This window comes from Heterodontus francisci, chromosome 3 (genome assembly GCF_036365525.1).
Source record: "Heterodontus francisci isolate sHetFra1 chromosome 3, sHetFra1.hap1, whole genome shotgun sequence".
NCBI lineage: Eukaryota > Metazoa > Chordata > Chondrichthyes > Heterodontiformes > Heterodontidae > Heterodontus > Heterodontus francisci.
The window spans coordinates 150106881-150134849 of NC_090373.1; the positions used below are offsets into that span (position 1 = coordinate 150106881).

General features: G+C 43.8%; 1 protein-coding gene across 1 annotated transcript in view; it reads right to left on the reverse strand.

The window, feature by feature from the left end:
• Positions 1 to 27969, reverse strand: part of ascc3 (activating signal cointegrator 1 complex subunit 3) — a 740670-nt gene that overhangs the window by 119803 nt on the left and 592898 nt on the right. The window contains exons 31-34 of the mRNA XM_068026887.1: positions 14622 to 14759; positions 14372 to 14492; positions 10793 to 10925; positions 8573 to 8698 (exon numbers count right to left, since the gene is read on the reverse strand). Of these exons, the coding sequence (XP_067882988.1) occupies positions 8573 to 8698; positions 10793 to 10925; positions 14372 to 14492; positions 14622 to 14759 (518 nt within the window). The remainder of the gene's footprint in view (positions 1 to 8572; positions 8699 to 10792; positions 10926 to 14371; positions 14493 to 14621; positions 14760 to 27969) is intronic.

Genomic DNA, 27969 nt, shown 5'->3' on the forward strand with positions numbered 1-27969 from the left:
CTTGATACACTCGGACTTTTGTGTTCCGTGTCAGTGCGCCATTTTCCCACACTCTCTTGGCCAGTCTGGACATAGCAGAGGAAGCCTTACCCATGCGCTTGTTGATTTCTGCATCGAGATACAGGTTACTGGTGATAGTTGAACCTAGGTAGGTGAACTCTTGAACCACTTCCAGAGCGTGGTCACCAATATTGATGGATGGAGCATTTCTGACGTCCTGCCCCATGATGTTCGTTTTCTTGAGGTTGATGGTTAGGCCAAATTGTGTGGAGGAAAATTCCTTCTTCAGAGGACTTGAATGCATGTGAAAGCAGCAGGGAGAAGAAAATCCCAAAAAGTGTGGGTGCGAGAACACAGCCCTGTTTCACGCCACTCAGGATAGGAAAGGGCTCTGATGAGGAGCCACCATGTTCAATTGTGCCTTTCATATTGCCATGGAATGAGGTGATGATACTTAGTAGCTTTGGTGGACATCCAATCTTTTCTAGTAGTCTGAAGAGACCACGGTACTATAGTAAATAAAATGCATTCATCTTTTCTGATAATTATCAAAAAAAGTAATTTCATGGCACCGGGATATTTTGCAAATCAAGACAAGTGTTTCTTGTTTACTATAAAAGAGGGACAACTTCAAAATTTGGTCAGGATAAGTTCAACTGTTGGAGACCAGTTTATAAACCAAATTCAGGAGTGAAATTAGAAAACAATTCAACATGCAAAGGGTGGTAGAAATTTGGAAACCTTTTCCACAAATTGATGTTAAATATATTGTTTAAACCTGAGATTGATAGATTTTTGTTCACCAAAGGTATTAAGGAATATGGGGCAAAGGCAGGTATATGAAATTAGGCTACAGATCCACCATGATTTAGGGCTAAATGGCTTACTTCTGTTCCTGTGGTCCTAATTCAAGGATTGCTTACATTTCACTCTATTTGTTTTCATAATGCAATTAATAGACTTAGCTGATAGGAATTTCCTTTAAAATAATGAGTAGAATTTTGCTTACAGCAAACAGTATCTCCCACCTGGAATCCATTAATAATGCAACTGCTAACCATATGTAGAAGCACATTACCCCCTCCCCCTCAAAATCCCGAGTATTCTAGTTAGCTTTTATATTGAGCTTTGACTGCTTGGATATCTGCAGCTGAAGTCGCCTGCAATCAGGAGGACAGATGAAGCGAAAACCATACGTTTTGTTAAACCAGTGACGAGGAAGGCTGGTTTGTCCTTTGGGTCTTAGCCCCTGCTGCTGCCTTGGCTGTGCCTTGTAAAAGCACCTGGGTAAGACAACAATAACTTGCAATCCAGGAGCATAATCAGAAAAAAGAAACTGGCCCCGAGCCGAAGGAGGAGACATTAGGACAGGTGACTGAAAGCTTAGTCACGGAGATAGGTTTTTAAGGAGAGTTTTAAAGGAGGAGAGAGGTGTGGAGAGGTGAACAGGGTTAAGGAGGACAAAGCTCAGTGCCGTGATAACTGAAGGCACTGCTGCCAATAGCAGGGCAAAGGAAGTCAGGGATGTGCAACAGGCCAGACTGGGAGGAATATAGATTTCTTGGAGCATTGCAGGGTTGAATAAGATTACCGAGATAGAGAGCAGTGAGGCCATGTAGGGGCAGTGCTCTGTAGGCATGTCTCTCCTTAATGGCATCATCACGTGCATGCCAGTCTCACATAGCTTCCGTGACTTCACCAAGGGCACCAGTTACAATGCACATGCATAGTGGCCAAGTTTAGTTTTTAGTTTTAGAGATACAGCACTGAAACAGGCCCTTCGGCCCACCGAGTCTGTGCCGACCATCAGCCACCCATTTATACTAATCCTACACTAATCCCATATTCCTACCACATGTCCCTACCTATCCCCCCTATATTTCCCTACCACCTACCTATACTAGGGGCAATTTATAATGGCCAATTAACCTATCAACCTGCAAGTCTTTGGCATGTGGGAGGAAACCAGAGCACCCGGAGGAAACCCACGCAGACACAGGGAGAACTTGTAAACTCCACACAGTTGTCATGCTAGTCCATGCATCTGCCGCCATTGGGAGATCAGAGGCATTCTTGGGCTGCCCTTGGTGTTTAATTTATCTGCCGTGACTTTGGTCTTGCTTTAATTTCTGTGAAAGTGCTCAGTTAATTCCACTCCAGGTTAATGTGCATATTGAAGCATATCCAAGCCAGTCGCAAGCCAAGATCCTACATGATACCAAAAGTGCTGGAATTACTCAGCAGATCTGGCAGCATCTGTGGAGAGAGAAGCAAAGTTAATGTTTCAGGTCTGTGACCTTTCATCAGAACTGGCAACGGTTAGAAAAGAATTAAGTTTTAAGCAAGTGAAGGGGAGGGGGTGGGGAAGGGAACAAAGGGGAAGGTGCTTGATAGGGCAGAGGGAGATTAAATAACAAAGCTGTCCTGGGACAAAGGCAAAGATTGTGTTAATGCTTGTGGTGAAAGACAAAGCATTAGTCCAGAGAGACTATTAATAGCGGAATAATGAGCAGCTCTGATTACATAAAAAGCAGGCACATGGTTAAAAAACAAAATATTTTTAAAAAGGCCAATCATGCTCTGACGTTATTGAACTCAATGTTCAGCATTCTGAAGGGATCGTTCCCTCCGCGACCCCTTGGTCCAGTCCTCCATTACCCCCAACACCTCATCCCCTTCCCATGCAATCGCAGGAGGTGTAATACCTGCCCATTTACTTCCTCTCTCCTCACAATCCAAGGTCCCAAAACACTCCTTTCAGGTGAAGCTGCGATTTACTTGTACTTCTTTCAATTTAGCATACTGTATTCACTTGCTCACAATGCGGTCTCCTCTACATTGGGGAGACCAAATGCTGATTGGGTGACTGTTTTACGGAACACCTCTGCTCTGTCCGAAAGCATGACCATGAGCTTCTGATTGCTTGCCATTTCAACACTCCCCCCTGCTCTCATGCCAACATTTCTGTCTTTGGCCTGCTCCAGTGTTACAGTGAACATCAACGCAATCTCGAGGAGCAGCACCTGATCTTTCAATTAGGCACTCTACAGCCTTGCGGACTGAACATTGAGTTCAATAACTCCAGAGCATGACTGGCCTTTTTTAATATTTTATTTTTTAAACCATGTGCCTGCTTTTCATGTAGTCAGAGCTACTCATTATTCTGCTATTAACACTCTCTTTGGACTAATGCTTTGTTTTTCACCACAAGCATTAACACACGTTTTGCCTTTGTCCCAGGACAGCTTTGTTATTTAATCTCCCTCTGCCCTTTGTGCTCTCCCCCACCCCTCTCCCCTTCACTTGCTTAAAACTTAATTCTTTTCTAATCTTTGCCAGTTCTGATGAAAGGTCATAGACCTGAAACGTTAACTTTGCTTCTCTCTGCACAGATACGGCCCGACCTGCTGAGTTATTCCAGCACTTTTTGTTTTTATTTCAGATTTCCAGCATCTACAGTATTTTGCTTTTATCCTATTTAATACCACCTGCCCTCCAAAAATTTGTGCTCATTACTGCTTTACCAGTATGGTTAAGTACCTAAAGTTTAGATTAGCAATGGAAAAGAACAAGGAGCATGCTAGAGTAAAAATACTTAATTGCAGGAGGAGCCAAATTTCAGTGGGTTGAGAACAGACCTGTCCTAGGTAAATTGGAATGAAAAATTGGCAGCCAAAACTCTAAAGGCAGCCCATTGTTCCATTAAAAAGGAGTTGGTTCAGGTACACTCAAGGTACATTCCCACAAGAACAACCAAAGCTGGAGCTCCTTGGATGACGAAAAAGATAGAGAGCAAGATGAAGTAGAAAAAGGATGTCAGGTTGATAATACAGCTGAAAGCTCAGAGAAGAAACGAAAATGGAAATAGGAGAGGCAAAGAGAAAGTATGAGAAGGAGACTGGCAGCTAACATAAAGGGAATTCAAAAGTCCTATAAACAGCAAATGGGTAGAAAGAGGAGGGATGGGACCAATTAGGGACCAAAAAGGGGATCTATGCATGGAGCCAGAGTGTGTGGCTGAGGTACTAAATGAGTACTTTGCATCTGTCTTTACCAAGGAAGATGCTGCCAAAGTCATAGTGAAAGGGGTGATAGTTGAGATACTGGATAGGATAAAAATTAATGAAGAGGAGATATTAGAAAGACTAGGTGTATGTAAAGTTGATATATCACCAGGACCAATTGGGATGCGATCCAGAATGCTGAGGGAAGGAAGGGCTGAAATTGCAGAGACACTGGCCATAATCTTCCAATCCTCCTTAAATACAGGGGCAGTGCCAAAGGACCAGAGAATAGCAAATGTTACACCCCTGTTCAAAAACATGTGTAAGAATAAGCCCAGCAACTACAGGCCAGTCAGTTCAACCTCTGTGGTGGGAAAACCTTTAGAAACAATAATCCTGGTCAAAATTAAGTCACTTGGACAAATGTGGATTAATTAAGGAAATCCAGCACAGATTTGTGAAAGGCAAATAGTGTTTAACTAATTTGATTGAGATTTTTGATGAGGTAACAGAAAGGCTTGATGAGGGTAATGTGATTGATGTGGTGTATATGGACTTCCAAAAGGCATTTGATAAGTCAGGCTTGTTATCAAGCTTGAAGCCCATAGATTAAAAAGGAAAGCAGCAGCATGGTACAAAGCTGGCCGAATGATAGCAAATAGTTTCTCCCTGTGACCGCGTGGGCTTTCGCCGGGTGCTCCGGTTTCCTCCCACAGCCCAAGACTTGCAGGTTGATAGGTAAATTGGCCATTATAAATTGCCCCTAGTATAGGTAGGTGGTAGGGAAATATAGGGACAGGTGGGGATGTGGTCGGAATATGGGATTAGTGTAGGATTAGTATAAATGGGTGGTTGATAGTTGGCACAGACTCGGTGGGCCGAAGGGCCTGTTTCAGTGCTGTATCTCTAAATTAAAAAAATAATATAATAAAAATTGTGACGATGGCGGGATGAGGCCCTTAACTGGCATTAGTTGTTCACTTAAGGGCCTCAATTGGCAGCAGGGCGGGAAGGTTCACAGGCTTTCCTTAATATGGGTGGAGGCGGAAAGGTGGTGGGGTCCCCCACCACCATCCAGCCTGATTATATGCTCTCCCCACCTCCAGACGCGACGCGGGGGAGAGCATAAGATTGCCCTCTTAGAGTACAGAGCAAAGAAGTTATGATAAACACTGGTTCGGCCTCAGCTGGACTATTTTGTCCAAATTCTGGTCTCCCCACCTTAGGATGTGATGGCTTTAGAGAGGGTGCAGAAAATATTTATGAGAATGGTTCCAGGGATGATAGACTTTAGGTGTACAAAATCATGAGAGGTATAGACAGGGTGGATAGCAAGAGGCTTTTTCCCAGAGTGGGGGATTCAATTACTAGAGGACACGAGTTCAAAGTGAAAGGGGAAAAGTTTAGGGGGGATATGCGTGGAAAGTTCTTTACGCAGAGGGTGGTGGGTGCCTGGAACGCGTTGCCAGCGGAGGTGGTAGATGCGGGCACGATGGCGTCTTTTAAGATGTATCTAGACAGATACATGAATGGACAGGAAGAAAAGAGATACAGACCCTTAGAAAATAGGCGCCATGTTTAGATAGAGGATCTGGATCGGCGCAGGCTTGGAGGGCCGAAGGGCCTGTTCCTGTGCTGTAATTTTCTTTGTTCTTTGTACTTCAGTTACGTGGATAGATTGGACAAGGTGAGGCTATTCTCCTTAGAGGAGAGAAGGTTGAGATGAGATTTGCTGGTGGTGTTCAAAATCATGAGGGGTCTAGACAAAGCAGATAGAGAGAAATTGTTGCTATTGGCAGAAGGGCCGAGAACCAGAAGGCACTGAAATAAATTGATTGGAAGAACCAATGGCAACATTAACAAAATCTTTTTTATACAGTAAATGGTTAGGATCCAGAGTGTGTGGTGGAGGCAGATTCAACTGTGGCTTTCAAAGGGGAATTAGATAAGCACCTGAAGAGAAAAAATTGGCAGGGAGTGGGACTAGCTGAGTTGCTTTTGCAGAGAGCTGGCACAGACACGATGGGCTGAATGGCCTCCTTCTGTGCGCTAACCATTCTATGGTTCTATGATAAGTGAATCTCCTCAGAAATGGTTGTGACTCAAATACCTAGCTGCAACACGGAAGTAAATTTGCTAGGTTGCGGTAAATGCATCTGCCAAGCTGCTTGACTTCGAAAATTCGAGCAAGTTTATTTTGGGAATAAAAAGCAAAAACTGCAAAGCCTGGAAATTTGAAAGAGAAACACAGAAAGCTGCAAACACTCAGCAGACCAGTCAACATTTGTGGAAAGGACAGATATTTCTTTGTACTTTTTAGTTGTCAGTGGTCTAAATCCACATCAGTGTATAATGCATGGAATGTGACAGCTGGAGACATATACTACCAGAAAGGGAATGATGATGATAAGATGGATCCAAATTGATGCCACCATGAAAACAAATGAGAGGGTTTGTCGTGAAGAAAAGATGCCAGGCTTAACTTTGCCCTCCAATTTTGGTAGTGTTTGATGTGGTTGTCAGATCTGGTGATGGATGGTTAAAGCAGATGCATGCTAGATATGCTTCACCCCTTTGACTTGAGGGAGCAAAAATGGGGCAATACCAGGGGGAAATTAAGAGATTTCTGGGGACAAGGATATCAAAGGTGAAGGTGAGAGAGTGGTTATGTCCATGCAAACTCCTGCTGCTTTATCATAACTCACACAAAACCCCATTAACCCATCACCTCTGTGCTCACGGACCTACATCGGCTCGTATCCTGACAAAGTCTCGGTTTTAAACTTCTCATTGAGGTTGAGGGAGAAAAGAAGTGAGGCGATTTCAGGAAGAATCTCGGGTGGGGCTTGTGGGCAGGGTGGTAAACAATAAGATTTTAAAGGAGTTGCAAGGGAGACACAAGGTGCGATGCTCAAAGGAGGAAAAGGTACCATTGAATTAGAGGGAGACACCATGATTTGGCTTGACTGCTGCGATAACAGGAACAACTTGTATTTGCAGAGCACCTTCCATGACTTCAGGACCTCGCAAAGAGCTTTACAGTCAAGAAGGTATTTTTGAAATGCAGCCACTGTGTAATGTTAATGATAAGAAAATAAACTGAGTGAATTTAAATACCTAGGACTGTCATACAGCTCTACCACTCACTTCTTTTGAAGTGGAGGGCAACTTCTTTGAAGGACACCCCTGATTTATTCATTCTTTTTTTTATTTGTTTACGGGATGTAAGTGTTGCTGGCAAGGCCAGCAATACTGCCCATCACTAATTGACCTTGAGCAGGTGGTGATTGGTAATTAATATAATTATTTCAAATGCCCAAGAAGATGGCAATGTTGATAACAATTCTCTGGAGTACTTTTTATTAGATCAGACCTGAAACAAAGGCCCTGATTTTAATTTCGCAATGAGTTAGGAATGGAATGTCCGACAGTCTGCGAGGAACCCGGACGTAAGTGCAGTGCGTCGATCAGAGGCTTTTTAACTTAGCCACTTCATTATCATTCCACTTGCAGGGTTTCTTGTGCAATCAGCAGCAGCGGGTGCGATGTGGACCCACATACACAATCTCAACTGCGGTATTTAAAGGGACACTCCAAACACGCAATTTGTAGGAGTATGGAGTTGGGAACCACAGGGAAGGAAGTGTCAGAACGGAGTCCAGATGGACAAAGGCTGCACCTCGTTTCAGTGACACCTCCCTGGAGGGTAGCTGCTGGGGGCAATGAGGTGTCAGAGATACTCTTCCCTACTAACGGCAGGGAGAAACCTGCAGCTGAAACCAACAAAGTGTGGTTGGAGGTTGCGTAGGAGGTCAGTAGCAGCAGAATGGTGCCACGCTCTTGGATAAGCACATCAGGAAAGGTGAGTACAGTGGCACATTAACATATACTCTACTGACCCTACCCCCTCACTCTGCCTTGCCAAGCCTATTCAAGCACATCACTCCTCAAACCCATTTACCTTGGAGGTGCACCCCTCCTTCTCTTTCTGTACACTTCTTTACGTTCCCATCTATTCTTCCACTACTTGCACACATCCTTACGCAATGTTATGTCTCTCCCTTAGTCACCCTCAACCAATGCACCCCATCCATTGGATGAACACATGCCATTATATTCACTCACACGTCTCTTCTTTCCCTTCTTGCAGGAGAAGGAGAGAGAAAGAACCGAGGGGGCCCTCCAATTATCTTGCAAGCGCAAAGGCGGCAGCGGCACTGGAGATCAGTGGTGTTTCAGCATACCTGGACTTTGGAAACAGGGAGATCCCAACTACCTTGTGACACAGTTAATCCTACTATCCTACAGACAGTATTGTCTAATGCTTTTCTCAAGGCAAAGGAAATAATTTCAGAGTGGAGTTCAAAGAGTTATGTTAAAATACACCAGCGTTGCTAAAATGCAGTAGGATATGATGCTGGTGCAAAGTTTCAAATTATGACTTAAAAACTATGCAGTTTCCTATATGGCTTGGATGGTAAAAGCAATAAGCAACTGAGCCATATGGAACAGAATGGCCCAAATCTGAATCACTTCTGCAATATAAAGGCCATATAAATATTCCTGACCTGGGATTCATGATAAGACGTCGGAAAAAGTAGGTCCAGGTAACGTAATCCATGGCATCTTGCTTGGATGAGACAGTTCCAGCAGAAATTTCAGCATTCATGTGATCGGAAAGCACCTCCAACAAACTGCAATGTGCAAAATACATATTAGTAATCCAACAAACGGAAGTAGTGTTAATAATATTGAAGATTTCATTGCTTTTAACTTCACTCAAATAATACAGGTAGGGAAAAGATTTCCTCTGATGGCAGTTTGTATCAAAATCATAAATATGTTCCTTATACTTGAATAAAGAAGAAATCATCCCAAAAATGACATACTTGTGCCAGAAAACACCCTCCTGTTCTTTTCTCAACCTATTCAGTATTATCCTCAGACAACTGTTTCATATTGGCAGGTACTCTGAATATTGCCCTTTTGTTTCTAATACCATAATTGGTTTACAGAGACTGAATGTTTTAATTTCTTGCATTATGGTTAACATTTTTAACCTGTATTTTGTGAACTGCATTCCACAATTCTGTCTATTTTAACGTTAAAACCATAAGACAGTTACCTTGATTATATTTTTTTCTAAAGAAGCAAATGGACTAAACATGTATGTATTTATTCGTAAACAACTATATTTACAGAACTAGACTGTCAGTTATCCAATAACTTCCTTAATGTATTTAATATACTTTGCAAAATCTACTTTTTGTTGGAAGAGAGCAGTGCCCTCCAATTTGACTGGCCATTTGGGCATTCTCCTCGAGGGTTATATTTAACACTAGATATGACAGTCATTGCATTATGTATGCTTCTGTATAAACCATAAAAACATACCTGCAGATCTCTGAATTCCAGTGGAACCAGTCAGCTAATCTGGCTAAATTCCTGGAATGATTACTCAAATTTCATTTTAAAAGAAGTTTTTTTCTATATATGGTAAATAGCAAAATAACTGTCAGTGACCCTACCACCTCCAACAGGATTCTGGGGCTTTATTACTTCCTCAGGATCTAGGTTTTAAATTAAGAACTATGATTCTCTGAACAAACTGATGGGATGGAAATGCCCTCTCTGCTAGATGTAACTTGGTCTGAGTTTTCTGAGTTTTGCCAGTATCGACCCAGTTTTTTGCAGTCAACACTGAAGTGCTCATGAGTTGGCAATCTCCCTCAGAAAGACCATAGCGAATGGTTGATGCAGGCAATAAAACATGAAGTATGCTCTTTTACTTGGGTTTGGAACATATTGTTAGGGTCAAATAGAGAGAGCTTTAGGCTACATCTAGTCTGTTTCACTGGAATGGTTTCAATTGGGGCAGAAAGTGGGAAAGAATTCCATTGCACAGCATTGACATCCCTCACAGAAACAAACAAGTATAAGAAAGAATTATCGGTGAAACAACAGAAAATAAATGTCATGGACTGAATTTAACGAGCATGCTGCATCTTGCACTCAGTGGCCGCCGCTCAGCACCTGGAATATTACACGTGGGGGCTCATTTAAATGGAGTGGGCAGAATGGCCACCCCCGATGACATAGCGGGCCTGGCCGCCGCGTCCCAAGCAACGGCATTGCGTAGGTGCCATTTTTAAAGGGCTTCAGGCCCTTCGGCCTCACTGAAAGTTTTAAACTGACAATGGTTAAAAATGCAGATATACATTTATTCACATTTTAAAATCCCTGTCCAACACCCCCAACGAGTAATAAATGTGTAAATGGTCCTCTACCCCTGAAAAAAGTTTCACTCAGGTTCTGAACCCCCAAACGTAATAACCTTTGACATTCAACCCCTTCCCACCGTTCCAGCAACCAATAGAACAGGTTTTCCCCACTCCCACACGCCCTGATAATTTCACTCCTCCCCCCTCCCCACCAGTGTCTTGCCTTGGAACTCCACACGGAGTTCTGAAGACACGCGAGTTGCGGCCAGCGGCCATAAAATTGGCGTGGAATGGCCGCCGGAACCAAGTGAGTTAATTTGCATTTGATTTTAATGAATTTTGTTATTTAAATGAAGGCCCCACCACTTGGTGGGTGGGGGGGGGGGGGCCCGCACCGAGGCCTCGCTACCGCCAGTAACATATGGCGGGACCTTCTCGGCGTCATGGGTTGTGGCGGGCCTCTCCCGCAAGTGTTTTACGGGCCTCCCTGCCATGATCCACGACGTTGAAGGTTTGGTAAAATCTAGCCCCATGTGTTCATATTGTTATTCTCTTAATATAACTCACCTTGATTCAACAGGAAAGGGTTCATACAGAAATTTCTTGTAGAAATCTTTTTTAATATCATGGACTAATATCACAGCTTTTCCCTGGTCATCAAACTGAGGCCTGCCAGCACGCCCCATCATCTGCAGAACATCTGAAGTTAAGAAAGTGAGAAATTTCATATTTTACTCATTTATAATTTTAAAAAAAATCCTACTTCAGCTGCAGCTAAGCGCCAGATTGAAAGTTAATATCAAATGAGGAAGGTCAATTGGTCCACCCCAATTCATCCATTTAGAAAGATTCGAACATCCCTCAATTGTAGTATTCAATTGCTTCTTAAATTATTCCAGTACTTTCTCCTTGGCTCAGTGGTAGTAGCACTCTTACTTGAGTCAGAAGAATATGGGTTAAAAGCCCCACCTCTGGGATTTTAGCACATAACCTAGCCTGACACAAGAATGATGTAGTCAGGAAATGCTGCAATGTTGGAGGTGCTGACTTTCAGATGAGATATTAAACTAAAGCCCCATTCCTCAGCTCAAACGGACATAAAAGACTCCATAACATCATACAAAGAGTATTAGGGAAATTTTCCTGTCTCCTGGCCAACATTTATCCCTAATTCAACATCATTACAAATAATATAACTAGTCATTTATCTCTTTGATGTCCTGTGCTCACTGACTTACACTGTCTCCCAGTTCAGCAATGCCTTGATTTTAAAATTCTCATTGTTTTCCTTATTTCCTTTTTATTCAAATCCTTTCATGGTCATGCCACTTCCTATCTCTGTAATCTCCTCCAGCCCTATAACTTTCTGAGGTACCCATTCTCCTCAAATTCTATCTTCTTCAGTATCCCTGATTTTAATTGGTGGTCGTGCCTTCAGCTACCAAGGCCCTAAGTTCTGGAATTCCCTCCCTAAACATCTCTTCCTCTCTTTCCTCCTTTAAGACACTCCTTAAAACCTACCTTTTTGACCAAGCTTTTGTTCATCTTCCCCAATATCTCCTTATGCGGCTCTGTGTCAAATTTTGTTTGATAATGCTCCCGTGAAGTGCCTTGATTTTACTAAGTTAAAAGCATTACATAAATACAAATTGTTGTTCCTATTTGTGAGAACTTGCTGCACACAAATTAGCTGCCCTGTTTGCCTACGTGGCTGGGGAATCTAGAACATGGGGTTATAGTCTCAGAATAAGGGGTTGGCGACTTAGGACTGAGATGTGAAGAGATTTCTTCACTCAAAGGGTTGTGAATCTTTGGAATTCTGTACCCTGAAGAGCTGTGGATGCCCAGTCATCGAGTATAATTAAGACAGAGGTCGACAGATTTTTGGGTACTAAGGGAATTAAGAGATATGAGGATACTGCGGGAAGTCGGAGTTGAGGTAGAAGATCGGACATGATCTTACTGAATGCCAGAGCGGGTTTGAAGGCCAAATGGCCTACCCCTACTCCTTTTTCTTATTTTCTATATAACAACAGTGACTGCACTTCAAAAGTAATTCACTGCTGCAAAGTACACTTGGACATGAAAGTTGCTACATAAATGCAGGTTCTTTTTCAATTCATTCTATCTGAAAGTTTATGCCACTCGTTGACAACTCTATGTAACATAGAATTTCATTAAATCCATCCTAAAATTATCTTTTACTAGTTTGAGCCCGTGTCCCTTTGCTCTAGAGTCATAGAGAGACACAGCGCCGAAACAGGCCCTTTGGCCCAACGAGTCCGCGCCCACCATCAACCACCCATTTATACTAATCCTCATTTTTAGGTATGCCTGGTCTGCTCCTGGCATGCCCTCCTACACTCTTCAGAACCAGGCTTTATCCCTTGGCTTGATGGTAATGGTAGAGTGAGAGATATGCCAGGCCATGGGGTTGCAGATTGTGTTTGAATACAATTCTGCTGCTGCTGATGGCTCACAGTGCCTCATGGATGTCTAGCTTTGAGCTGCTAATCTGTTCTGAATCTATCCCATTTAGCACGGTGGTAGTGCCACACAAAACGATGGAGGGTATCCTCAGTGTGAAGACGGGACTTCGTTTTCACAAGGTTTGTGCGGTGGTCATTCCTACCAATACTGTCATGGACAGATGCATCTGCAACAGGTAGATTGGTGAGGACGAGATCTGGTAGATTTTTCCCTCACCACCTGCTGCAGGCCCAGTCTATCAGCTATGTCCTTCAGGACCCGGCCAGCTCGGTCAGTGCCACCGAGCCACTCTTGGTGGTGGACATTGAAGTCCCCCACCGAGAGTACATTCTGTGCACTTGCCACTCTCAGTGCTTCTTCCAAGTGGTGTTCAAAATGGAGGAGTACCGGATTCATCAGCTGAGGGAAAGTGGTAGGTGGTAATCATTGCACATGTTTGACCTGATGCCATGAGACTTCATGGGGTCCAGGGTCAATCTTGAGGATGCCCACGGCAACTCCCTCTTGACTATATACCACTGTGCTGCCACCTCTGGTGGGTCTGTCCTGCTGGTGGGACAAAAGAAAAAGGAATGGTGATGGCGGTGTCTGGGACATCGAATGTTAGTCATGTTTCTGTGAGTATAACTATGTCAGACTGTTGCTCGACTAGTCTGTGGGACGGCTCTCCCATTTTTTGCACAAGCCCCCAGATGTTACTAAGAAGGATGCTACAGAGTCGACAGGGCTGGATTTGCCATTGTTGTTTCTGGTAACTAGGTTGATGCTGGATGTTCCATCCAGTTTTATTCCTTTTCAACTTTTGCTATTAACCTTGTTATTAGTAACCTCCAGCAATACTTGAAGTAGGTGGGTTCGAGGCTGGTTTGAAATTTTTTAATTTTAATTTCTTATCCAACCTAAATCCATCTGTGATTGAGGGTTAAAATTACCGTCAATGGATCGATATTGTTTCCAATGCTTGAACATCTCCCTTGTTTTTTAATCGTTTTTGTTTGCTAAGTGTCTGTGGTGTAAACCGTTGAATGACCAGTCTTAAAGACAGTTGACATGTAATTATCAAAAACTGCAGGCAAATGGGTTAAGGAAACAACTAGAGTATTTCTGGACGAAGCAGAGTTTCAGGGATATGGCATGTAAATAATGTTGATCTAGGAAAAATGGAAAGGTTTGTTGGGCCAACTGATCTGCTGCTGCTCTATGTTTTTTTAAAAATTCTTTCATGGGATGTGAGTGTCACTGGCAAGGCCAGCATTTATCGCCAATCCCTAATTTCCCTTGACAACTGAGTGACTTGCTTGGCCAGTTCAGAGGGTAGTTAAGAGTCAACCACATTGCGGTGGGTCTATAGTGACATGTAGACCAGGTAAGGATGGCAGAGAGGTTTTACAACAATGGTAGTTTCATGGTACCATTACTGAGACTAGCTTTCAATTCCAGATTTTTATTAATTAATTGAATTTAAATTCCATCAACTGCATTAGCCTGGGCCTCTGGATTACTAGTTCAGTGACATTACTGCTACGCCACCATCTCCCCCAATAATTTCTTCAAATTAAACCTTGATTCACGTTGGGGAAAAGTGCACCAGATTCAATAACAAAAAATCCATCAGAGGATGCAAAAGGTGATAAACACCAAATTTGTGCTGCCTACCTGTAATTGCGAAGTCCACATAACGTCTTGTTTTTCCATCATAGTACTCAGTACCTTTAACAATGACTAGATGAGCAGGGAAGTTCACTCCCCAAGCTAAAGTGCTTGTGGCAATAAGAATCTACAACAGTCGTGAGCATAAACAGAATCAAACGCATTAGAAAATTACAAATGAAAAGGCAGGGTCAGATAAAGTATTTTTTTTTTCTTTTCACTTTGCAGAATCTTGAGAAGAAAATAGGGCACTGACCTGGATTTTGCAGTTCACAAAGAGTTCTTCCACGTGTTTCCGGTCACGTTCGTGGAGCCCAGCATGATGTAAACCAATACCAAAGGCTAAGGTCAGTTTTAGATTGGAATCTCTCACCATCTCAATTATATCGCTCATCTGTAAAGATGTAAAAAACAGTAGAAAAGGTTATTTTCGTTCAAAAATCATGTCTCCACGATCATGTCTTCTAGGAACCACATCTTGCCTAAGCCTTCAAGTACACTAATTACAATAGGATTTCAATAGGATGTTGTGATGAGGACATAAGGAATCTGCAGGGGGACATAGATAGGTTGAGTGAGTGGGCAAAAACCTGGCAGATGGAGTATAATGTAGGAAAGTGTGAGGTCATGCACTTTGGTAGGAAGAATCAAAAGGTAGACTATTATTTAAATGGAGAGAGACTTACAAAAAGTGCAGCACAGAGGGGATCTGGGTGTTCTTGTGTATGACACACAAAAAATTAGCATGCAGGTGCAGCAAATAATTAAGGCGGCAAATGGAATTTTGGCCTTAATAGCTAGGGGGTTGGAGTTTAAAAATAGGGAGTCTTGTTACAACTGTACAGGGTGCTGGTAAGGCTGCACCTGGAGTACTGTGTACAGTTTTGGTCTCCGTATTTAAGAAAGGATATACTGGCATTGGAGGTAGTTCAAAAGAGATTCACTAGGCTGATTCTTGGGATGAAGGGGTTGACTTATCAAGAACGGCTAAACAGGTTAGGCCTTTATTCATTAGAGTTTAGAAGAATGTGGGGTGATCTTATTGAAACGTACAAGATTCTGAGGGGGCTTGACAGGGTAGATGTTGAGAAGATGTTTCCACTAGTGGGGAAATCTGAACTAGGGGACATAATTACAGAATAAGGGGACACTCATTTAAAACTGAGATGTGAAGAAATTTCTTCTCTCAGAGGGGAGTGAATGTCTGGAATTCTCTACCCCAGAGAGTTATGGAGGCTAGATCACTGAAAGTATTTAAAAAGGTGGTAGATAGATTTTCAAAATATCAGGGAGTTGAGGGCTATGAGGAGCTGGCACGAAAGAGGAGTTGAGGTCTGGGGCAGATCAGCCATGATCTTATTGAATGGCAGGGCAGGCTTGAGGGGCTGAAAGGCCCACTCCTGCTCCTATTTTCTATGTTATGTTCACAAGGGTATTCGTGACAATCCTTTCTAGGATTGCATGAACTACAATCATGCAAGTGCACTAACTGCAACCCAGTCTTTGACTGCACAAATGCAAAAACTGCAAGCCTGTTTACATTCATGAAATCCTTTCTAGAGTCACCAGATAAATGCACGAACGTCCCTATTGCTGATGCTTTACTCAGCAGAACAATCAATACCCTTGAAAAAAAGAATTTACAAAACAAATATATGTTGGCACTAAATATTCCTCTTCATTAAAATGGGAAATACAATTAGTTTATAATAAGGGCGGCACAGTGGCGCAGTGGTTAGCACCGCAGCCTCACAGCTCAAGCGATTCTGGGTACTGCCTGTGCGGAGTTTGCAAGTTCTTCCTGTGACTGTGTGGGTTTTTGCCGGGTGCTCCGGTTTCCTCCCACAGCCCAAGACTTGCAGGTTGATAGGTAAATTGGCCATTATAAATTGCCCCTAGTATAGGTAGGTGGTAGGGGAATTGAGGGAAGGTGGGGATGTGGTAGGAATATGGGATTAATGTAGGATTAGTATAAATGGGTGGTTGATGGTTGGCACAGACTCGGTGGGCCAAAGGGCCTGTTTCAGTGCTGTATCTCTAAATAAATATAAATAAATAGTGTGAATTGGGTAAACTATAATTGACATTCTTGTAAAATTCTTCTGGCTATTATATGACAATGTAACCCTACAGTCCCTCAACTACAAATGCCTGTTCTGATCTAAAGATGATCAACATGCAGTACTGAAGCTAAGTTAGCTCGCAGCAGCTCCTTGGAAGCTGAAACAGTTCGGTATACTTATTTTGGCTAACTGAATTGCTGGGAACAGTATGCATTAAAAATGTTGACAAATATTTCGGTTGGCGAAAGACTGCAACCCAAATTTAAGGTTTAAAGCATCGTCATAGCCATTATTCAATTCATTTTTTTCCTGTAGTTTGGACTAAAAGTGTTAAGTGACAAAAATAAATTAAATATTTGATAATGACAATCAAAACTAGATATTTAAAAAATGAATTTTTAACATGACTTATTCGGCTACATTAGAGGTTCAAAGAAAATTCTGAAGTATTCTTTGCTTGTTGCTTTATAGCACTTAAAAAATTGAGCATTGGTTAAGAAATAAAATCATGTATAAATAGCAAGTTTTCAGCACAGATGATCCTATTTTCATGTGCAGACATTAGTGGGTGGGTTTCTTTGATTGGGGCAAGCATGTGGCCCTTGTTTCCTGCCTGTAATGTCTACAAGGCTATGTAATGTAAATTGGAAAAGTAAAGGCCCCTGGCAGGGGGGCTGGTACTTGCTTAACGAACCTGCTGGGTTGTTAACAGCAGGAAACCCAGACTGCTGCTCGGAGACTGTCATGTGTTTGCATAAATCGTCCCAACATATGTTTCCAGTCCTACCTAAATTTAACTAACCTGTGCTTAACTATAACCATAAGCAAATGCTGTGCTGCTAAGGTACTTTCACGAATATAGTAATGCTATTGCGATAACATTGTGGTATGGAGTGAAATATAATTATGTACTTAAAAGGAAGAGGTACGTGGATAATTACCATATTGCCAAGGTTAGTTTGAGCATAAGAAAGTGAGAGTGCAAACTTGTAAATGCATCAATTACTGCACAACTTCAGTTTAGCTCCATTAACTAATTGGCTGCATTTGCTGACACTACTGCTAGGTGGCGCTGCAGTGGCACTTGCGCAAATGCAGCACATGCCACTAAAACGTCACAGTCTGCGACTTCAGGCAGCTGCCAGGAGTAAAAATGGCGCTACTCAAATAATCACACGGAGGCAACCTAACCTAAACACATGGCCGCACACAATGGCCGGGAGGGTGAGAGAGAGCGAGAAGGCGGCCCGGGATTGGGGGGGTGGGGGTGGGGGGGAGTGGAGCAGGCCGGGGACAAAGGGGAGTGGAGTGGCCGGAGAGGTGGGGGGGGGGGGGGGGTGGAGGAGGAGTGCGTTTTCCTGCGCATGCGCCAAAAACATGCAACAGCAAAAGACGTTCCGGCCGGTCCCCGCACCCAGCAACACCAAGGTCTTCGGCCGCTTGCTCCCCGCGGCTCTCTCCGGCCTCTAGCTTCCGGCCCCCGCCATCCAGTTGTTCCCTCCAGCTGCAGATCCCCCATCCAGCCGCTCTCTCCCCTACTTCTCAACTGTACTGCAGGCATTGCAGCTGTCTGGTCCCTGCATTTTGCAACCCCCTCTTCAGGCAGTTCTGAATTTAACTCCCTCCCACTACACCCCCACCCCCCCTCCCCCATCACCACCCCTTTCCCCCCACTACCCCCTCGCCCCCCCCTACAGATTGTTCTTGCTCGTATTGAATTTCACACTGATGAAGACCTCACAGCCCAGAGCGAGATACCTGAAAAGTGACACAGACATTCAATGAGCACACCCAAGTTCCTTGTGCCATCACCAAAACGTCAGCCATCCTCAGGTGTGTTGTTGGCAGCAGTTTACATGTGCACCATGACAAGGTCCCAAAAGCTGGTGTGCACCTGTTCGCAGTGCAGAGGAGGTTGCGCAAAGGTGGTCGACCAGCCATTGCTCTATCCAGGAAATCACAACGAAGGCAGTCTGTAGACACTTAAACTGACCCGAGGAGAGGGGGGGTTGGGGCATACTCCATAGAAACTTTACAGAAATGAAAGTGACCATTTGGATGGAAAGCTGTTCGCTGTACTGGAGCACATGTACTGCCTGCACACAGCCCCAGACAATGGAAAGGATTTTAGTGCAGTGCAGTGGACTGGAGCACATGCAAAGCCCCAAACAATGGAAATGTATTCAGAGCAACTTACAACAGCAGAGCAACTTACCTTGGAGCAATCTCCTCTTTCTAATAAAAATGAAGCAGACTGAAATCTCCAAAACGACTAAATAAAAACGATAAAATGCCAGAAAATGCCCGACGAAACCTCTCGCCCTTCCACTTTCAGAAACTCGCGCCGAAGCTTGACGCATGCGTGAATATCCGAAGTTTGACGCATGCGTGAATATCCGAAGGTTGACGCATGCGTGAATACCCGTTGGCGTTGCATTGCTGTATGCGTAAAGTGCATGCGCAGAGACCGACCAGGCGCGTTGCCTGAAGAGGTACACGTCACACGATGACATCATCGACGCATGCATTAACCGGTCCTGGCAAGTCGAAACGCAGCGCATGTGCAGAGAGCAGGAACACGTCTGCGCTTGTGCGCACGGGGGCGCAGCCTGATGACGTCAGTGGCCGGTTGCATTGTCAGGAATCACTTTGTAACTAATTAGTCATTAAGATGTTGTGATGAACAGCAAAACAGTGACTGGATATAAATTGTTATGCATGAAGATTCAAAGAATACTCCTTCAAAGATGAGAGCAGCGCTCCAAGTTAAAAAGCATACTCATTAAGAAAGAAAGAACTTGCACATTTCTAGCATTTTTATAACCTCTGCATATCTCAAAGCGCTTCATAGCCAACAAACTACTTTTTGAATTGTAGTCGCTGTTTAAATGTAGGATACAAGGCAACCAATGTGTAACCAGTTATCGTCATAATCTGTTTTAGTGACATCGGTTGAGGGATACCAGAACCCCTTTGCTCTTCTTCCAATAATTTCATGCAATCTTTTCCGCCCACCTGAAAGGGTAGACAGGGCCTTGGTTTAATGTCTGATCTGAAAGGTGGCACCTCCTATTGTGCAGCACAACACAGAAGAGCATCCTAGATTATGCACTCAAGTCTCTCTAATAAGACTGGAATTCATGACCCTTTGACTCAGCCAATGCCCGTTTAATTCTGAGAGGACTGCAACAATATTTCTGCAGCAAAATTTTAAACATTGCACAGATTTACTTTTTTTAAGGAAACATAATGTGACCCTATTGTTTTTTTTAACAAAAGTGTAAAGCATCATCGTTGGGAGAAACCAGTAACAGATTATAAATCTGACTGTTCTAGAATCAGGCACCTGGCAGTTGTCAGGAAAAATATGAAGTGTTGCAACAAAATGATCCAGTGCAGACAGCCATGAAAACAACGAAGCTGTGATTGGTGTCCTTGACTGCAAATTTATTTTTAAAATGAAGGTGCGATAAAACAAATTTACAAAAAAAAAATCAAAGGCCAAAAGCTTTCCTGACTCCATTTTTCACTAAAATCATAAATGGCTCCTTTCAAAAGCATTAATCACTCCCTTCCTCAAGAATCCCACCATTTACCCATAACCATGCAGTAACAAACCTGCATTTCCTCTCTAAGGTCCTTAGGTATTGCTGCGAATGACCTCCATGCTTAGCTCTTCAATTCTTTACGTCAGAACTGCCCTGGTCAAAGTCACCAACCATGTGACCATGTCCATGCTGAATTATCTCTCCTCCTTCTCATCTGCCTCTCTGTGGCATTCAGCACAGAAAAACATGTCATTCCCCTCCATTACATCTCCTCTGTGGTCCATCTATTCAGGACTGCTCCTGTGTGTTTCCTATTTTCCTCAACTTAGTCAACACATCTACAGCAATGTTTACCTCTCCCACAGTTTTTTTAAATTCATTCACGGGATGTGGGCGTCGCTGGCCAGGCCAGCATTTATTGCCCATCCCTAATTGCCCTTGAGAAGGTGGTGGTGAGCTGCCTTCTTAAACCGCTGCAGTCCATGTGGGATAGGTACACCAACAGTGCTGTTATGAAGGGAGTTCCAGGATTTTGACCCAGCGACAGTGAAGGAACGGCGATATAGTTCCAAGTCAGGATGGTGTGTGACTTGGAGGGGAACTTGCAGGTGGTGGTGTTCCCATGCATTTGCTGCCCTTGTCCTTCTAGTTGGTAGAGGTCGCGGGTTTGGAAGGTGCTGTCGAAGGAGCCTTGGTGCATTGCTGCAGTGCATCTTGTAGATGGTACACATTGCTGCCACTGTGCGTCGGTGGTGGAGGAAGTGAATGTTTGTAGATGGGGTGCCAATCAAGCGGGCCGCTTTGTCCTGGATGGTGTCGAGCTTCTTGAGTGTTGTTGGAGCTGCACCCATCCAGGCAAGTGGAGAGTATTCCATCACACTCCTGACTTGTACCTTGTAGATTGTGGACAGGCTTTGGGGAGTCAGGAGGTGAGTTACTCGCCTCAGGATTCCTAGCCTCTGACCTGCTCTTGTAGCCATGGTATTTATATGGCTACTCCAGTTCAGTTCGCGGTCAATGGTAGCTCCTAGGATGTTGATAGTGGGGGATTCAGCAATGGTAATGCCGTTGAATGTCAAGGGGAGATGGTTAGATTCTCTTTTGTTGGAGATGGTCATTGCCTGGCACTTGTGTGGCGCGAATGTTACTTGCCACTTATCAGCCCAAGCCTGGATATTGTCCAGGTCTTGCTGCATTTCTACACAGACTGCTTCAGTATCTGGGGAGTTGCGAATGGTGCTGAACATTGTGCAATCATCAGCGAACATCCCCACTTCTGACCTTATGATTGAAGGAAGGTCATTGATGAAGCAGCTGAAGATGGTTGGGCCTAGGACAGTACCCTGAGGAACTCCTGCAGTGATGTCCTGGAGCTCAGATGATTGACCTCCAACAACCACAACCATCTTCCTTTGCGCTAGGTATGACTCCAGCCAGCGGAGGGTTTTCCCCCTGATTCCCATTGACCTCAGTTTTGCTAGGGCTCCTTGATGCCATACTCTGTCAAATGCTGCCTTGATGTCAAGGGCAGTCACTCTCACCTCACCTCGAGTAGTGCAGAGTACTCGGAGATCTGCTTGCACTGCTGCATTTTCTGTTTCTATTTTCCCCTCTGCAACGTATTCCATAGGCATGAGGTCTGTTTCCAGCTAGAGCTTCCTCCAACTGAATAAACAGGAAGATCAAAATCATCTGCACCCCTGCCTCATTGAATCTCCATCGTTGGCTGATTCTTCAGACTGAACCAAATAGTGCAAAAGCTCAATATGCTATTTGATTCTGAGCTACTACTTCTTCAGCCTCCTTGTCTCGAAAGACAATGAGTAAGCGCCGAGAGGTGGTCAGTGGTTTGTGAAGCAGCACCGGGAGTGGCTATAAAGGCCAATTCTAGAGTGACAGACTCTTCCACAGGTGCTGCAGATAACATTGGTTGTTGGGGCTGTTAGACAGTAGGCTCTCCCCTTGTGCTTCTATCTTTTTTCCTGCCAACTGCTAAGTCTCTTCGACTCGCCACTCTTTAGCCCCGCCTATATGGCGGTCCGCCAGCTCTGACGATCACTGGCAACTGACTCCCACGACTTGTGGTCAATGTCACAGGACTTCATATCACGTTTGCAGACTTCTTCAAAGCGGAGACATGGACGGCCGGTGAGTCTGATACCAGTGACGAGCTCGCTGTACAATGTGTCCTTAGGGATCCTGCCATTTTCCATGCGGCTCACATGGCCAAGCCATCTCAAGCACCGCTGGCTCAGTAGGGTGTATATGCTGGGGATGTTGGCCGCCTCAAGGACTTCTGTGTTGGAGATACGGTCCTGCCACCTGATGTCAAGGATTCTCCGGAGGCAGCGAAGATGGAATGAGTTGAGACGTCGCTCTCGGCTAACATACATTGTCCAGGCCTCGTTGCCACAGAGCAAGGTACTGAGGACACAGGCTTGATACACTCAGACTTTTGTGTTCCGTGTCAGTGCGCCATTTTCCCACACCCTCTTGGTCAGTCTGGACATAGCAGCAGACGCCATTCCCATGCGCTTGTTAATTTCTGCATCGAGAGACAGGTTACTGGTGATAGTTGAACCTAGGTTGGTGAACTCTTGAACCACTTCCAGAACTTGGTCGCCGATATTGATGGCTGGAGCATTTCTGATGTCCTGTTCCCATGATGTTCGTTTTCTTGAGGCTGATGGTTAGGCCAAATTCGTTGCAGGCAGCCACAATCCTGTCGATGAGTCTCTGCAGATACTCTTCTGTGTGGGATGCTACTGCAGCATCATCAGCAAAGAGGAGTTCCCTGATGAGGACCTTCCGTACTTTGGTCTTTGCTCTTAGACGGGCAAGGTTGAACAACCTGCCATCTGACCTTGTGCGGAGGAAAAAAAACTGAGCATCATCAAAGACCACTTATTTCTGTCTGTGCAACATTGCTTGCATCTGTTCTACACTCACTCCTACTGCTGCTGAAACCCTTGTTCACAATTTTGTTACTTCCAACACTTTTGCTACCAGTCTCACGACCCCAACTATCTGCAAAATGTAACTCGCAACAAAGCTATATCAAACCTTATCCATCAATCCCTATTCTCAGCCATCATCTATTTGAATGAAGGAACCTGTGAGGCTGAATGGCCTACTTCTGTTACTAAGTTTCTCAACATGTTTTTGGTGATCTCCCCTGACCCTTCTACTGGTACTCAGCATCTGCTTCTTCCATGTATAGTACTTTGGAACATAATCTATGTGATATATAGATTATAAGAGATATATACACATCAATGCAAACTTGAGTTACCTAATCGCTGGTGAAGCTATTATTGGCATATTCAGTTCCAGATTCGGGAGGGGGAAACAAAAAAGAAAAGAAGCCATTACCTCCATCTTGATCACCATGTTGAGCGAGAACAGGATGTAAGCACCCTCGCATTGCATAGTCTACCAACACTCAGCATCAGGACATCATCGGGGATGGGTAGTCTGCCCCGGACATGTCAATGAGATGCCGCACTAAATATCGTGGTGGCTCCGCGGGGCAAATCCCACACGTGTGCCCAGAGATCAGTGGCAAGCTTGAAAAATTCCAGCCATTATCTGGTCATTATCACTGCTGTTGGTGGCAATTTGTTCTGCACAAAATGGTCGCTGTGTTTCGTACAATACAACAATTACTACACTTCAAAAATACATAATTGGCTGTAAAGCACTTTGGGATATCTTGAAGACATGAAAAATGCTATATAAATGCAATGAATTAGTTTATTTCTTTCATAATGTTGTGAATGTTCAGGGGATGTGGTCAGGCTCTCTTGTTGGAGACATATTGCCTGACACTTGTGTGGCGCAAAATGTTGTTGTTACAGATCAGACAAGCCTGGATGATCTCTAGGGTTTCCTGCTTGTGGACATGGACTACTTCATTATCTGTGGAATTCTGAATGGAACTGAACACTGCAATCATTATCAAACAGTCCCACCTCTGATTGGTTGATGGAAGGAAGGTCATTGATGAAGCAGCTGAAAAGTCAGGCCTAGAATACTGCCCTGAGGAACTCCTACAGTGATATCCAGGGCTGAGGACATTGACCTCCAGTGACCACAACCATCTTGTTTGTGTCAGTTATGACTTCAGCCACAACCTTTTTCCCCCTTAATCCCCATTAACTTCAGTTTTACTAGCATTCCTGATCTCTCACTTGATCAAATGCAGCCTTGACGTTCAGGGCAGTCACTCTCATTTTTGGCTCCTGTGTCCATGTTTGGATGAAGGCCTGGATGCCTGGAGCTGATTGGGCCTGGTGGAACCAACTTGAGCACTGGTGAGCAGGTTATTGTTGAATAAGTGCTGTTTAACTGCACCGGTGGCGACTTATTTCATTAATTTGCTGATGATTAGCCTGATAAAGCAGCTATTGGTCTGTATGCAGCAAGAGCTGGACAACATCCAGACTTGGACTGATAACTGGCAAATAACATTCACATGTAATGATTATCTCCAACAAGTGAGTCCGATCACCTCCCCATAATATTCAATGGCATCACTATCACTGAATTCTCCACCATCAATTTCCTGCGCTATGCTATAGGTGAGCGTGCTACCACTGAGTTATGGCTGACACCATCACAAAGTTCCCCACTATCAAAGTCCTGGGGGTCAAAATAGTGCAGCAACTCAACTGGTGCAGTCAAATAAATACCATGGCTACCATCGCAGATCAGAACTCGATATTCAGAAGGGCGTGAATCACATCCTAATTCACTAAAAACTCTCCACCATCGTCAAGACACAGGTTAGGAGGGTAATACAATACCCTTTACTTTTCTGGACAGATGCAGCTGCAACAACATTCAAGAACTTTGATATCAGCCAGGACAAAGCAGTCTCCTTTGCGAGCTCAACCACCATCACAAAAATTCACTCCCTCCACCACCTGCAGTGTGCACTATTTATAAGATGAACTGCAGCAACTTAGCAAGGTTTTTCAAGAGCTCCTCCCAAATGCTTGACCTCCACCACCTAGAAGGACAACAACAGCAGGTGCATGGGATCATCATCACTTCCGGGTTCTCTTCCAAGGGACACACCATCCTGATTTCGACACATCAACTTCAAAGCTGGGTCAAAATCCTGGAACTCCCTACCTAATAGCAGTGTGGGAGGACCTTCACCATTTGGACTGCAGTAGTTCTCAAGGGCAACTAGGGATGGGCAAAAAAGTGCTGGCCTGGCTAATGACAGCCACATTCTGAAAAATGATTTTAAAAATGCACCAAGCTCTTATAATAAACTGACAAATACCAAATCATGGTAAGAGTTATTAGTTCGGCACTAAAGTACTCCAGCATTTCCCGAAGATGCAAGGACATAATCTATTTGTTTTAAGCCAGTATATTACCAGCTTTAGAGTCCACATTATATCCAAATCAAGATCCAGTTCTCCTGCATAAACGTGACAATTTTCTTTTATTAGTGATATCACCACAAGTAATAAAGACATTAAGTGTCACTTTTTGGAGACTCATCAAAAGGAATGAACTATTTTGCCCAACGGACACTATTTATTATCAATTTCTGTATGAACAAATTGCGACTTGTTGGACAGCACTGTTTATTTTAATACCGTGGAACATTACAACTGATGGCTACTCTATCCTTCAAGGATCTGCTTAGTAAATCAGATATGTGGCTGCTGTTCTGTGAGTAACATATGGATGCATCCTGTTGAGGGCTTGACAGCATTCCAGCTTTTGTGTATTTTAGGTCCCAATGACAAGACTGGCTTCGGTGGTTGGTGGGGATGGGGGGGGGGGGGGAAAGAGGTGGGGGGAGGGGGTGGTGCTCATGATCAGACTGGATGTAATGATCCGCCGACACCAAAAGTCGCCAGCTTTGTTCAGTTCTTTTGTCCAGGATCATTTATCTTGAGGCTGATGTCTAATGTTTTATTCCCTCCATATTTAACTGTCCAGTGTATGCTTGGTGTGCTGACGCTTACATCACATTAATTAATTGGATTCTGATTTCAAAGCATTTGAGATGAGGGAGCAGATGTCTGGAAATAATGCTAATTTGGCTTCTTACCAACAAGAAGTTCAAATGAGTAATGAAAATGGTTTACTTTTGCACAAAATTAAAAGTTGCGTATATTCAAAATATATGGCAGTTCACATACAACAGAATATTATCTGTTCAGAATAAAAAAGATCACCTATTATCCCTTTGAGCATTAGATACCCTATGGTGCTGTTAATTTACGTATATGATCTCTAACAATAGGACACTGAGAATAAAAATAATACGTTGTACTACAAAAATCTAAGTTACTGGTGCATTTGTGTTACTTCTCGCACAAAGACTTTTTACATATTAAATTTGTTCTCTCTTTATTGCAGAAATTAAGATATTAATGTTGCGTCAATGCTATATAGGTATGTGATGTGCATGCATGAGTCACCAGTTCATACATAATTGCATCAGCTGAGTGGTTTTAAGAATATTTCTGAGACTAACTGACCACAAATCCAACTTGATGTACATTTACATGTTCTGGAAACTATCTTAAACGAACATCTATTCTTATTTAAAGCGTAACCATGAGACTTAAAGAGACAATTAATTCATAGAAAAAAAAGCACCTTGGGTAATTGCTTTTCAAACCCCTAGAGAAATTGCCCCTCCAAGCCCTTCTTTTTGCAAGAAAATGCACTTTAGCTCCAGGGTCTGGTAGCCTAGTGATTATGGTACAAGACTAACAAGCCAGGCGTTGAGTTCAAAATCCCACCATGCAAGTTATAAAATTGAGTACAATAAATCAGTTATGGGATAGCATTAGAAAAGTAACTTCAAAAGCTGCTGGATTGTTCTAAAAACCAAACTAGTTTATTCGTGTCCTTCAGAAAAAGGAATCAGACACTCCCACCTGTTCTGACCTGCACTCTACGCCAATTCCTATGGACGGTATTTTCTGCTGTCCCCTGTGGCGTGGTTGGAGGCAGGGAGGGCATTTAATCAGGCAGGATAGTGCTGAGTGGGGACCCCGCCACCTTCCCGCCTCCACTCCAATTAAGTCTGTGGTAGAAAGGCCCGTGGACAGCCTTCCTACCCCGCTGTCAATTGAGGCCTTTAAGTGGGCAATTAATGCAGAGGCATTCAGAGGCACTTAGTGCCTGATCGAGGGATCCGGCATCAGGAAGAGGGGGCCCACTGAGAGCCAGCCCCCTGCCGTCCCCCATGACACCCTTCCCGCTATCACTACATGAACGTGGGCCTCTGCTGGGTGCTGCTCTGGAGCAGCCACCGCCTCCCCAGTGGCGCCGCCGAGCAAAAGAGCTGCTGGCCTCTGATTGGCTGGCGGTACTTCCTGTTCCCGGGGTCCAGATCCCAGGAAAGGCCCGCTGGTGGCCTCTCAAGTGTCTGATTGGTTCGTGATCCAGCAGGCCTTCCCCAAGGAGGCAACACAAGTCTCTCACTGTCTCTCTAGCCAGTGGCTGAGATCCCCACCGCCTCCATAAAATTCCCCCGTATGTTTCATTCTGAAAGCCCTTAAAACAACATGGAATGGCAATAATTTCTCACTTTGCCAGTATCACCCAAATCCCAAGAACAAATAATAAACAAAACGCTTTGCCCTGTTGTTGAACTACCCAATCCAATCTCTGGAGACAACGACAGGTTAAACTTCCAAATCGATAAAGCAACGTCTCAATTCCCAAATGCAATGTCATCAGAGTATTGCTCCAAGTTTACAAAATAAAACTATTTAACTTTGATCTGCTTAAACGATGATAGATTTATGGTCCCGGGCACACAAGGACATTGTGCTATATACAATATCTGGTTATCTGTATCTCTACTTATTCTTATATTGTTTAATTCCACGTTAAAAGAATTTCATCAGAAGTATATCATCTTTTGCTGCACATCTGTCCATTTACTTATTATTGTTTTATACAGACTTATTTTGGAAAAGCATCAGTCTGTCGCCTTTCTTAATCACAA